General features: G+C 32.8%; 1 protein-coding gene across 3 annotated transcripts in view; it reads left to right on the top strand.

Moving 5' to 3' along the window:
• The window catches only part of Pof1b (premature ovarian failure, 1B), an 86,797-nt gene extending 76,220 nt beyond the window's left edge, over positions 1-10,577 (top strand). For all 3 annotated transcript variants that reach the window (XM_013507536.1, XM_013507535.1, XM_005410090.2), the window contains 3 exons: positions 405-487; positions 7,059-7,173; positions 9,248-10,577. In XM_013507536.1, coding sequence (XP_013362990.1) covers positions 405-487; positions 7,059-7,173; positions 9,248-9,253 — 204 coding nt within the window. In that variant the 3' untranslated portion in view covers positions 9,254-10,577. The remainder of the gene's footprint in view (positions 1-404; positions 488-7,058; positions 7,174-9,247) is intronic.
• Positions 10,578-13,434: the final 2,857 nt, after the last annotated feature.

Here is a 13,434-nt window from a genome sequence, read left to right as displayed (position 1 = left end):
ATAAATGCTACTTAGAGTTAAAATTTACTGATCAATTTCTGTTATGAAGCTACATCTACTTCCATGTTGAAGCTTCCATACTTTTATGCTTTGGCTATATTTATCGAGCTTTTTATAACAAAAAGTTTCACACCTTTATCTTGAGAACTGTAACCATTCGATTTCAAGTTATCTACCAAATATAGATTTCCTACTTTAGTTAGTGATTTCCTCCAAACCCATATAGCTTCTTGAGTACTGTGAAGAAATGCTATATGCTATTCAATACTTCAGATGTGAACACAGCACAAGCTTAAAAAAGAAGGGAGTAGTAATTATTAGTATCCTTGTTATATGATCAAACCTACTTTTTACCTCATGTTTCTACTTTTTTTCAAATGATTGTATTGTCTTCTACTTGTAAGGAACTCTCAAAGTTGAGACAAGAAATATACTCATCTCATAACCAATCCTCCAGTGGTGGAAGGACTACTATCACCACCAAAAAGTAATGTATTTTTCAATTAAATTATAATGTGATTTTTACTATATGATTTAAGTGATTGTACTGTTAACTGATAAAGATACATAACAATATAGATACTACTAGACAGAATTTGGTATTTCTTACTAGCCAGTAATTCTACTAAACAATAAATATTCATAACACATCGATATTATGTTAAATACAATCCTGTAACTACCTTCCCTATATTTACACTGTGTTAAGTACTATGGAAGTGAAAAGAAATACTTGATGCTTTAACCAACCACATTAGGTTGGACTCACTGAGTTGCACATGATGACACCCAATTTAAACTGAAATATAGTAAATGTACTTAGTGGTAGTTGGTTAATGTTCAGATGGATATGAATGCTCAAAATAGGTCTTCATAAATCTTTTTCTGTATCTTGGCTCTGCTCTCTCCTGTGTAGACATCACCCTCACACAGTTTCCCCTCACAGTAGTGACATGACTGCAGCTTACATTCCAGCAATTTTGCAAAACAAAATAGAAAGTAACTATGTTTTGTCTATGTACCAACTCTCTCACAATGAATGTGCTGCAAGTATGCACTAATAAAATTTTTTTAAAGTGTCAGTAAATGTCTACTTTGGATAGTTCATGTAAATGGAATAATTGTGACTTTAGTTTGCATTTTCAAGATGTGTTCATGTTTTAGCATATGGCAGGACTTCACTCTTTTTGTTGCTAATAATATCCCATTTTATAAATGTACAACATTTTAATCTAGTTACCAGGTAATGAATATTTGCATTGCTTTAAATTTTTGGCTGTTATGAGTAATACTATGAATACATTTGTACAAATTTATGTAGAATATGTACTCATTTCTTTTGAGAATATACCTAGGAGTTGAGTATGTAGGTGACATGGTAACTCAACCTTTAACTTTTGAGGAACTGCCATAATGGTTTTTAAAGCAGCTGCACCAGTGTACATCCCTATTAGCAGTGGAGTTCATTTTTGTGCATTGGAGTATCCAGTTGTCCCAGTACAAGTTGTACAGCATGCTATTTCTTCTTCTACTGAACTGACTTGGTACCCTTCTCTAGAATTAAATGACCTTAAATGTAGGGGTAACATTTCAGATTCTCAGTTTTATTCTTTCATTTTGTCTTTTAGTAAATGCTGCAGTGTCTTGAATAGCATAGCTTTTTAGTAAGTTTTGAAATTATGAGTGTGAGTCTTCATACTATGCTTCTTTCCAAGATTGTTTTGGCTATTATTGGTTCCTAGTTTTTCCATATTAATCTTATGATAATTTTGTTAATTTCTAAACAAGTTCCATCTCAGATTTTTATAGGAATTTCATTGACTATGCACAAAAATGGGTTACATTATAATCTTAATATTAAATCTTCTGATACAACAGCATAGGACACCTTTCTACTTACAGCTTCTTTAATGTTTTTTATTTTTGTTTTGTTTTGTTTCTCGTTTTTGCTTTGATTTCTTTTGTAGTGCTGGGGACCAAACTCAGGACCTCACACATGCTAAGTAAGCACTACACGACACCCTCAGCTTTATTTTCTCAAGGCTACTTTACTTTTAATTTTCATTGTATAAGTGCCTTAGTTATCTTCTCATTGCTAGGATAAAATACCTGATACCTACAAGTTAAAGAAGGAAAGTTTTATTTTAGCTCACGCTTTGTAGAGGTTTCAGTCCATAATCTGGCTCCAAGGCAGGGTGGCATTACAGAGGGGAAATAGTCTATGGCAGGGAAGGCAGAAAAGAGCAGTAAGTCTTCGTCTCTCTTTCATTTCATGTAAACTATAAGACAGTTGGATGGTGCCACCCATACCCAGGTTAGACCTTCCTATTATCCACACTTAGAACTATGCTAAACTAAGCAGTGGACTAATCCACTTATCACACCCTTAATGCAGTATCACCAGCCTCTGATCTAGGTACTCACAAAAGCCTCATCTTGGAGCACATGAAGCTTTGGGGGTCATTTTAGATATAAACCATAACAAAAGTCTAAAAGTTCTTTTGCTAATTTATTCATAAGTATTACATTCCTTATTAATTTTTAAACTTTTATTAGCACATAATGATTATATTCATCATGAGGAATTGGTGTATGTACATAACACATTATTTTTATTTTCCCTTTCTTCCCTCCACCTCCATCTCTAGATAATCTTTCCATTTGCAAAAGATCTATATTCATGTTCCCTATTATTTATCTTTTATTTTGTCTTTTAAATTATTTATACTTCAGGTTTTTCATATAACAGAAACCATGTGACATTTCAATTTATGTGCTTGATTTATTTCACTTAACATTATGGTCTCAAGGTACATGCATTTTTCTACAAGTGACTTGAGTTTGTCTTTCTTTATGGCTAAGTAGTGCTGTGTATATATATTCCATTTTCTTTACCTACTGATCTGTTGATGGACATACAGGCCACTTCCAAGATTTAGCTATTATGATTTGTGTTGCTATAACATGGGTAATCATGTATCAGTGTAACACAATATCTTTTTCTATTTCAAGAAGATACCTATAGAAGAGGAATAGTTGGGTTGAATTTCTTCTTTTAGTTTTCTGAGGAATTTCCACTCTGATTTTCAGGATTGTACTAGTTACATTTCTACCAAAAACTGGATTCCATTTTCTGTGCAGCCTCGCCAGCATTTGTTATAATTTAATTCCTTGATGATATCCATACTTTCTGGAGTAAGATGGAATCTCAGTATTATTTTAACTTGCATTTTTAGTAGCTAGTAATGTTGAACTTTTTTCATATATTAATTGGCATTTTGTACTCATTGTGAGAAGTATGTATTCATTTCAGTTGCTCATTTTTGATTGGCCTTTTATATTACAGAGTCTAATATTTTTGTGTTCTTTATATATTCTAGATATTATTCCTCTGTCTGAGGAGAAGCCACCAAATTTCTTTTCTATTCTGTATGTTGTCTCTTAAATCTATTAGTTCTTTGCTGTGAAAAAGCTTTTCCATTTTGTTTTTCTGTCTTTATAAGTAGAATTGTTTACTTATTTTCACTTTCAGAGTGTTCATTACAAGTTATAGGACTGCAATTGATATTTTGTGTTCATCTTTTTTCTGCAATTTTGCTGAACTCATTTGCTACTTATAATAGTTTTTTATCAGACTTAAGATTTTTCTGTACGATTTTATCACTTGCAGATAATCATAGTTTCACTTCATTTTCTATCTAGATTCCAAAATTTTATTTTTATTGCCTAATTTCCCTTTAACCTTCAATGGTAAATGAAAGTGGCAAAAGTTCATACACATTTTTCTTGGACTGAGGGGAAAACATTCACTCTTTAATGGTTAAATATGATGTTAGCTGTGGGCTTTTATCAAGCTGAAGATGTACCTTTCTAATCTTAGCTTATGGAACTATTCTAAATCACAAAACTGTATTGAAATTTTTCAGATGCTTTTTATATACCTATTGAGACTATCAAGATTCTGTCCTTTATTCTATTAATATGATGCATGACATTAAAAGATGTTCTGATGTTGTGACAATCTTACATTCTTTGAATAATACCCACTTATTCATATTTTATAATAATCTTTATGTTACTGGATTTGGTTTAAAGAATTCTGTAGAGAATTTTTCATATTCATAAATGATACATATATAGTTTTGTGACATATGATATATGATCAAAATATACAAATGTTTAAGTAAAAAATTACAGTAAAAGACACATAGCCTTTAATCCCCCAAAATACTCTTCCACACTTTGACCACACTTATCCCATTATTCTTGACACTTTATGAAGTAGTTCTAGAACTCCTTTTTCCTGGGTGTCTTTACAAGTTATGATTAAAAAATACAATGAATACTGCTTCTGAGTGACATTCAACGGAAAGGCAGGTTTCTAAAACCAGTACAGAGTGTCCTCATCAACTTTATTTTGTTGATCTGTTACCATATGAATTCCCTAAAGTAAAAATGACTATGAAGTCAAGCATTTTCAATGGAATCAGGACACCGAGGCAGCCAGGACAGTGCAACAAAATACATGAAAAAAAAAAAGACTTCCACAACTGTTTCAAAAGTGACCATGATGGGACAAGGGTTTTCAAAGTAAGGAGATTAATGGCAATGTGTCTTTTACTGTAATACATTTTTAATTGAAAATTAACCATATGTTTTGATCACATCTCATATTTTCTGATGTTGTATCAGGGTAAAACCAGCCTTTTACCTTCATTTATTTCATTTCAGTAATGAAGAATTCTATTTGGAAGGATTGGTATCTTTTTTGTTTTGTTTTGTTTTGTTTTGTTTCCGGTACTGGGAACCAAACTCATGACCTCATGCTTGCCAGGCAGGCTCTGTGCTGCTGAGCTAAATCCCCAGCCCCCTGGAAGGATTGGTATCAATTATTCTTTAAATGACTGATAGTGTACTAGTTGGAGTTATTTGAGCCTAGGGTTTTCTTCGTGGGAATTTTTTAAATTACCAATTTAATCTCATTACTTGTTATACATGTATACAGTGGATATGTACCAAGTAGATGCCTGAAGGTTTAGATAGTATCAAACCCTATATTTACTGAAGTGTTTCTTACTCATTCTTTCCCTAGATCTTAACAACATGTTTTTTCCCTTATTAAGTTCAGAGTTTAACATTTTCCCTTAAAGGAAATATTTTTCTTTTTTGCATATCTGAATTACCAAATTGCTACTCGTAATTTGGGGCCATTCTGAATAGTTTCATGAACATAAGTATTGTGGTACCATGACTATTGACCTGATAAATGAGAAGCTACTAAGTTACTAACAGATAGGTAACATACATATATACAGCATGAATACAAGGAACGATTCACATCCCAAGAGGAGCAGGATAGCACAAGATTTCATTATCCTACTCAGAGCAGTGCAAATTTTAAAACTTGAAAATTGCATATTCTTGGAATTTTCCATTTAATATTTTGGGCATTTTACTGTCTTATTTTCACTATATCTGATGAAAACTATGTTGTTAATCCTGATTTTTTTTCTACTTGAGTACTGTTCTTTTATCTCTGGCTCTTTTTAGGATTTTCTACCACTGCCTTTTTAGCAATTTGGAAATGATATATCCTGCTGTGGTTTTCTTCATATTTATTTTTCTTGAGATTCACTAAACTTTTTGGATCTGTGTTCTTCAGATGTTAATCAAATTGGGAAATAATTTGGTTATTTCGTTTACTTTCTCTTTCTGTTTCCCGCCATTCTCTGACACACACATATAGCTACACACACACAGTGTACGTACATATAATGTATACAATAGTAATAATTCTCCATACATAACTCATGCTATGTGCTATTCTTGTTTTTTCTTTTATTTTAGACAATTTCTTTCAATGTCTTCAAATTTACCAGTGATTTAGTGTCTAGTCTGTTATTAATCTCACTCAGTATTATTTTTCTTTAGAACTCCAATGCAGTGTTTTTTCATATTCTCCATTTTCTTTCTCACTGTGCGAATATTTTCCTTTAACTTCTTAAATATGCATGGTATATTTATATATCTTTAACAGATGCAACTTTTCCACATTTTTCTTTTTCTTTTTTTTTTTTTTTTGTTACCAGGAATTGAACTCAGGACCTCACACTTGGCAGGCAGGCACTGTGCCACTGTGTTAAACTCCCAGTCCCCACCTCTTCCACATTTTATCAGTGTTATTTTTTGGTCTGTTTCTACTACTTTATTTTCTCTTGTTAGTCATGTCTTCCTGTTTCATTGCATGATTACTAACATTTAATATAATGTTACGTATTAAGATTTTAGATTGCTGAATTCTGGATATTTTTGCTACTACTTAAAATACTTGAAGGTTTTATTCTGGGGTTAAGTATGCTGTAATACAAACACTAAGTAAAAACCTGTAATAAAAATAACTTTCAAATAACTTAATGTCTCACTTTATAAACTGCTATAACAGCTAATGTTATCCTGCTACAAAAGCAGTACATATGTGTCTATGGGATGCCCACTATATTAGGTTTTCTCACCTTGCTAAGTGAAATACAAAACTTTACCGTCCCTGTGTGAGCTCAAGGTGATGCCAGGCTGCTTCTTTCCAATCTGTTTAAGCTGTGATAGCTTCTTCATATGCATATGTTGATGAGCTATAGGAAAGCCTGAATAGGTCTTATCTCTCAACTTGTGGTTTTCTCCTCTCTCATATTATGCCCTACAAATTCTGGCTGCCTTGGATACCTTTGCTGTAAACTCTGTTAACTCAATTTCTGAGACTTGAAAACTGTCTGATTTCCCTTTTTCTATCCTGTAGTCAAGAAAATCTCTCCAGGCAGAGTGCTAGGCACCTGCAGGGCTCATGTCATTTACATCCCCTTCTCTGGCACCACTGTCCTCTGCTGCCAGTGACCTGGCATAGCCAGAAAAAAAGGGTTCCTCTTTTGTTACTGCTTTTTAAAAAACACTGGTAATAAATTTTTGTTTATTGGGGGAGGATTTTTTTTAGTTTAAAGAGGCAAATTGGTTTAGTAAAGGAACTCTTTTCTCATGCCACCTGTAAACACTTTTCTTATGTACAGGTACAGGACACAGTATCCAATCCTAGGACTCCTGTATGATGACTATGAATATATACCACCAGGCAGTGACACACAGACAATTGTGATTGAGAAAACAGAAGACAAATGGACTTGTGTAAGTTTATGTGACATATATAGTCTTATTTTGACTACATTTTATCCTTTAAATATTAAGGTAAAATATCAAATGTCATAGACAGTTATGAAGATAGGAAAAGGCATGTTTCAATGAAATTTGTCTTGCATTCTTGACTATGATACCTATTTCTGTAGTATATAATCATTTTAGACTTTTGAAAGAAGAGAGATGTGTCTATTTTCTCACTGGACTATTAGGTCCTCCAGCTTTAAATCTTAAGTTTATAGTGAGGCTGCTGAACAGGCATTTCAATGTCCTGTACTCTAACATCTACCTTCTAAAACATCCTCAGAAATGAACAGGTAATGTAGACTTCAACATCTATTTTTTAAGTACTTTAGTGCATTGTTAAGGGGCTGGTTAGTAAAACCCTCTTCTTATAAAGGGCTGACAGCTACTTTCCTAGAACTTTTACAGATTAACTTACTAAGGTAGTGATCATCAAAGAGAAAATGTGTATTCTCTAGCAAAGCAGTTCTCTCCAGTGGTAATTTTGACCCCTGGAACACATTTCTAAATCTCTAAAGAAATTTTTGGTACTTATAAGTAGAAGGTGGGTATATTGGCATTTAGCGGGTAGAGGCCAAAGGTGTTGCGAATCATTCTATAATGTGGAAGATAATCCCTGACAAGAATTATCCTGCCCAAAGTGTTAATGGTGCTCAGGTTGAGAAACCTTTTCAATACAACAAAATACTTTTGGCTTTTTCCTAATTATACAGTCCTACACCCTTCTTGGAGATTCTAATAGTAATCCAGTGAGATCATAGGAATGTGTGATACTTCTCAGGTACAATGGACAAATGCTCGGGAATTCCAGCTCTCAAATCATACACAATCGAACTTAAAACACTGTGAAAATAACGTGGATTTTGTTAAAATTCCTACCTATCAAACTGCTTAGGTACTGAAAGCAGGCAGAATCAATCTATGACTATTAAAGTCAGTAAATGATTATTGTGGGAAAGTGAGCACAGATAGCAAAGAAAATATAAGGGCATTTTCGTTAGTAATACTCTGTTTCTTGAGCTGGGTGATGGATGCATACGCATGTTCAGTTTTTGAAAATTTAGTTAGGTGCTTGTACTATGTACTTTTTCTACATATTTATTCTACATCAAAATGTATACTGTGACAAGTAATTACTGAATATACAAATGGTAATCAAAATTCTGCAAAACCTTTTGAAGAAATCCTAAAATTACATTTCAAATGTCCTGTTAATAAAACTAAGCATTTGCTAAATAACTCACTTTAAAATATATTTTGGTTGAACAAACTCAATATGAGAAATGTGAAGTTTGATGCCCTTTCATAACATAACGAAGGTATCTATCTTGTAAATATGCTTGTCTGTCATCAGTGGAAGCAAGCAATTACTAGTAACCCTGAAACAAAAACATTCATGTAATTTGATCTTTAAAATGCTGTTTTTCTTAGGTCATTAATTAGTTAAGAGTTACTTATTACTATCACCAACTGTTAAAGGGTACCTGTAAAGCCAAGATTGAGATTAGTAGCAATTTAAAATTTGTCAATTGGGAATAATTTCATGCTGAAATCCAAGATTTAAAAACAACAGCTTCTATTAACCACATGTGCCCCAGAAGTGGCAGCAATGTGAGAAACTCCCAAATAAAGGGTCAAGAATAGTAGCCATTTCTCCTCTAGCCATTAAAACCTACAGCAATAAACATTGAAGGTGATATCTGGAGGGGAAATAGAGACTGGTAGCAAATTCAAAATATATTTAAGCAAGTTCACACATGATAGAACCATATCTATTATTAGAGACCTTTGCCCATATATTTAATGTCTAAATATGACACAAAGGATGAAATCTATTCAGTCCTCCCTCCTTCCTGTCATTTAAATATATACCTTGACTGAAGTCAGAGAAATCATTGTTTCAGTATCATACCAAACACCACAAAAGTGCAGTGCATTCCCTTTGTTCTTATATGTATCAATCAAAATAATATTCTGTAATTGTGTACATACACTATCTTTCTGAACCAACTGTAAGATAACCTTTCTTTTTCTTTTCTAGCCATGAATGAATCCACTTTAAACTTTTACAACTCAGAGAAGGCTTTCTATGTCTGCATTTGTATTTTAATTGCTATTTTTGTTGATAATGACTAATCAAAGTTTTGAACCATACCACTACCCAATGAATCAAATGGAAAGACTTAATTCTACACGAGTTTCTCCAGCTATTTATGAGATTTGAATCTTTTCTGTAACATTTATGTATTCAGTATACATACAAACCAAGAGAAATCTGCTAGTTTAAACTTTGATTGGAAACGCTATAGAACATAACCCACAATTTTTCAGACAGGTTGCTTTCTATATATTGAAATAAGTTGTATGGGGTAGAGACTTGGGAGATTTTCTCTGATGTGAGATGTGTAATTCTTCCACAAGATTTAATAATGTTTTTAACAAAAAGAGGCAAAAATTCACTGAAAAAATTTTTAAAATAGTTTACTGCATTATATATAGTCTACATTTGCTTTTCTCATATTAAGCCTCTGACTAAAAGAGCTGTTTTATTGCATGTTATTTACAACTCTTGGAAATATAACTGTATCAAAGGTGATAGTTAATTTTATTTAGCAGGGAAGTGGGATATCTTTTAAAATAACTAAATCCACTAATTTGTACATTATGCTACTTGGTTCTAAGTGCATGTCAGTCCCTTGGCAAATCTGTCATTTTGAAGCATTTTTGTCCCCAAATTATCCCACTCACATCCTTAAAAGCATATAACACTATATTGTAGCAGTAGGCAGATATAAGATAGAATTTTTCAGAGTTCTATACAAACATAACACTGAAATACTGTACAGATATAAAGGCTTAGGGGATAAATATAGCAACAACATATATTTGAGAGCTGTATCCCACTTGGAAGAAATATTTTATAATATTTAAAGTATTCAGTTTACCAAATGGACTCTAATTACTAAAGTGAACAGAGATATTTCTTAAATAATTACAGGAATGAAGTTTTTAAAACAATTTCTGCCAGTGGCAGTTAAGAAGTCAGCACTTTCCTGACCCACTTGATTTACACATAGATAGGGAATAAAGATTTATGAAAAGGTCCTCACCATACCTAAGGTTTTTTAAAACGCACACAAAATTTAGCAGTGCAGAGGACTATACTTTAAAATTACATATTTTGCTTGCAATTTGTGATTGAGATTAATGAAAAAGTAGTGATGTCTTTTCCTCTCACCAGTTTAAGGCAGTTTATGTGTGAAAACTGCAAGTATATCAGATGAAGAAAGCTTATTTATCTAATTTCTACTGTACTGTTTTCACTTTAGGCTTGTCCAATAAAATGGAGACTATAATGACATGCGAAGTAATTTGTTTATATGTCTAAGTATGTTAAATATCTGCATGGTTTTTGTGGAAGCTGGGGCAGGAAGTGTACAGATGGATTTTTAGATTAGCTTTCTATTTCCATTTTCGTCAGAAAGTTACCATGTATTTATTTTGGAACTAACAAGCACCACTCTAATAAAACAAACACTATGAAGACCTCCTGGTATAAAATCCTACAGATGGCACTTAACATGGACTTCCAATTGATTCAGATCTCTGCTTTAAATCAGAATTTCTTTGCTTAGAAATCTAGTTTTCTATGTTCTGTAACTCAACTTATTTCAGACATAAGCTTCCATAATGCATTCTTCCCATCTCTATAATGATGCTTTATCTGTTACTTTTCCTTAATATAGGCAGTACGGAAGGAAAAAAAATAAATCTTTAAAAAAATTGTATCTCTATGTATAATTTACATCACTTTAACAAAAACCCATCATCATATCATTATTGCAATCTACAGAAATATTTCTTTTGAAAGTAAATGTTGTGAAAATATTTCCTGAGATGGTATATATTCTCCATCACACAAATTAAACTTACTTCTTCCATGGTATTTTTGTGTAATTAAAAAATACAAAATATTTCATATTCACCCAAGGATAAACAGTAAATACAAAATATTTAAATACAGAACATAAGGAACACATCTTTTTAAATAAAATCTTTTAAAATATTTATAACAGAACAAGATATACTTTGTTTAGTCTTCAAAGGAATAGTGGAATTGTTATTTGATATAGTTACATGATGACCATTATCACTTTTTTGATAGTTTTGGTAATCTTAGATTTTTCCTCTTGTAGGCAATTAAATGCTAAATCGATGGTCTTGAACCTTGTATTCTCATCCTACCACACCAAAATGATAATTTTATTACAGAGGTACGTTTCCGAAATCTTTGAGGTGAAGAGGCAGCCTTTGCAATTTTTGTTTGATTCCGAAGACCACTTATCAACATGGTCACTGTTAAATACTTGTTCATATGTGCCAAGATCCAACAAAGCAGACCAGTTTCTTAAAATGGGAGTACAGGGTTTTTGATACAGTTCACTATAGAGGTCTGAAGGAAGTCATGCTATAATTGAGAAGTTTTACAATCTAGCAGTGATGGAAACCTTTCAGAGCTTTCAATGATACAGAGCCCACTGAGACATGCATGGCATAGGTTTGCCACCACTGATCTAGGATAACAGCATTTTGGAACCAAGTGAGATTAGGACTTACTTTAGAGGTTAAAAGATACAGTATCGTCAATTGGTTCATATTTAAAAATGGAGCAGGATTCTTTGGAATTACTTCGGAGACGTTCAAAGAAAAAGGCATAATAGCATTTGGAACATGCACATGAACCACTTTTAGTGTAGAATATAGTGCCAGAGCCTTGAACCTGCCCATAACAATATTCTTAAATATTTTTCTATCATGATTTAAGCCATTTAGAAGTGACAAATCGCCAAAACTATCTGCATGCACATAGTGGCCCTGAACTGTTTTGGAAAAATGATTCTCCATTAATTTCCATTTATTCTCTTGTGGAGGTACTCTGAACTGCAGTTCTACAGTTTTAGATGGAAGCTATTGTGCATATAGAGGTTTGTGCCAGTAAATTTGTATTTTCAAGGCAGCACTTCATTTGTAACTTGGGCTGAATTCATGTTTTACCTGGGAAGTTTTCTAGGCCCAATTTATAAAATAGTTATATTACTAATTTCTCTCAGTTCATTGAAAAGATAGGTTTGTGCTAATATTGGACAATGAAATGCTGACATGTCGTACTCTTGAGTACTTAAAGATAACCATGCAATGTATTAATTGTTGTTACCCTATCATATTGTTTTGGAATTTTGTTTTTTGCATTTTTTTTCTTTAAAATAAGAATTTTTAAAAAGGCAGTTGAAAGGTGAAACTCAAAAAAAAAAATAAAAATGCATCCACTTTTATCCAGCTCCACTGTAACCATGAACAGGAATGATCTCTTAACACAGATCTCTGTGTCTGTCAGAAATTCCATGAGGCATTCCTCATGGAGCCTTGTCATCTTCAAAATGTAAACAGAAACACACTACTCCTTTCTCAAAACTCCCAAATGGCTTTGCACTTCAAACTTCTCACAGGTCCTAACCCTTTTCAGTCCCTCACAGTTACCCACCCAAAGCTTGGTCCTTCCCAGTTATTTGTATTTATAGATTTCTCTGCCTTGGTCTTCCACAAGAACTTTATGTGACTAGTTCTTTCTTGCCACTCATGTCTCAGCTCAAATGACGTGTCCTCAGTAAGGATTACCTCTATGCACTCACCCGTATTACATGTTAAAACAGGAACACCAAAGTGTGCCTGAACTGCATTGGGCACTTTGCTTTTATATACTCATATGGGAGCAACATATGGAAGCTTCCTAGAGATACAAAATTGTAGGACCCATAACTGAATTAGAATTTGCATGTTAAGTTTTCCAAGTAAACTCCAATTGAGCGGCACTGGTCTTAACATATAAATCTAATAGGTCTCTTTGTTTTGTTAATGATTCTTTTTAAAGAATAATAATCCAATTGACAGATTTTAATAGTTCTATAATCTAGGTATATGAATTGTACTAAATGCTGATTAATTGGAATACAGCTATTTAGCTTAATGCTCATTTTCAGAAATCTTTCCTAAACACCTAAATCAGTACTTCTTCTGTATGTATATTGGAAACAATTAGATTCACTCATTTCCCAGGACTATGTCATGTAAACAGATTAAGAACCTTTACGCTTCTCTATAATACTGATGTCAGGTCTCAAAATGGGCATTTTACCTATAGCATTCCATCATGATTTTAGCAAACAATGT

The sequence above is a fragment of the Chinchilla lanigera genome, unplaced genomic scaffold, assembly GCF_000276665.1.
Source record: "Chinchilla lanigera isolate Chin_1 unplaced genomic scaffold, ChiLan1.0 scaffold00128, whole genome shotgun sequence".
Classification (NCBI taxonomy): domain Eukaryota; kingdom Metazoa; phylum Chordata; class Mammalia; order Rodentia; family Chinchillidae; genus Chinchilla; species Chinchilla lanigera.
This window is presented reverse-complemented; position numbering and strand designations above follow the sequence as displayed.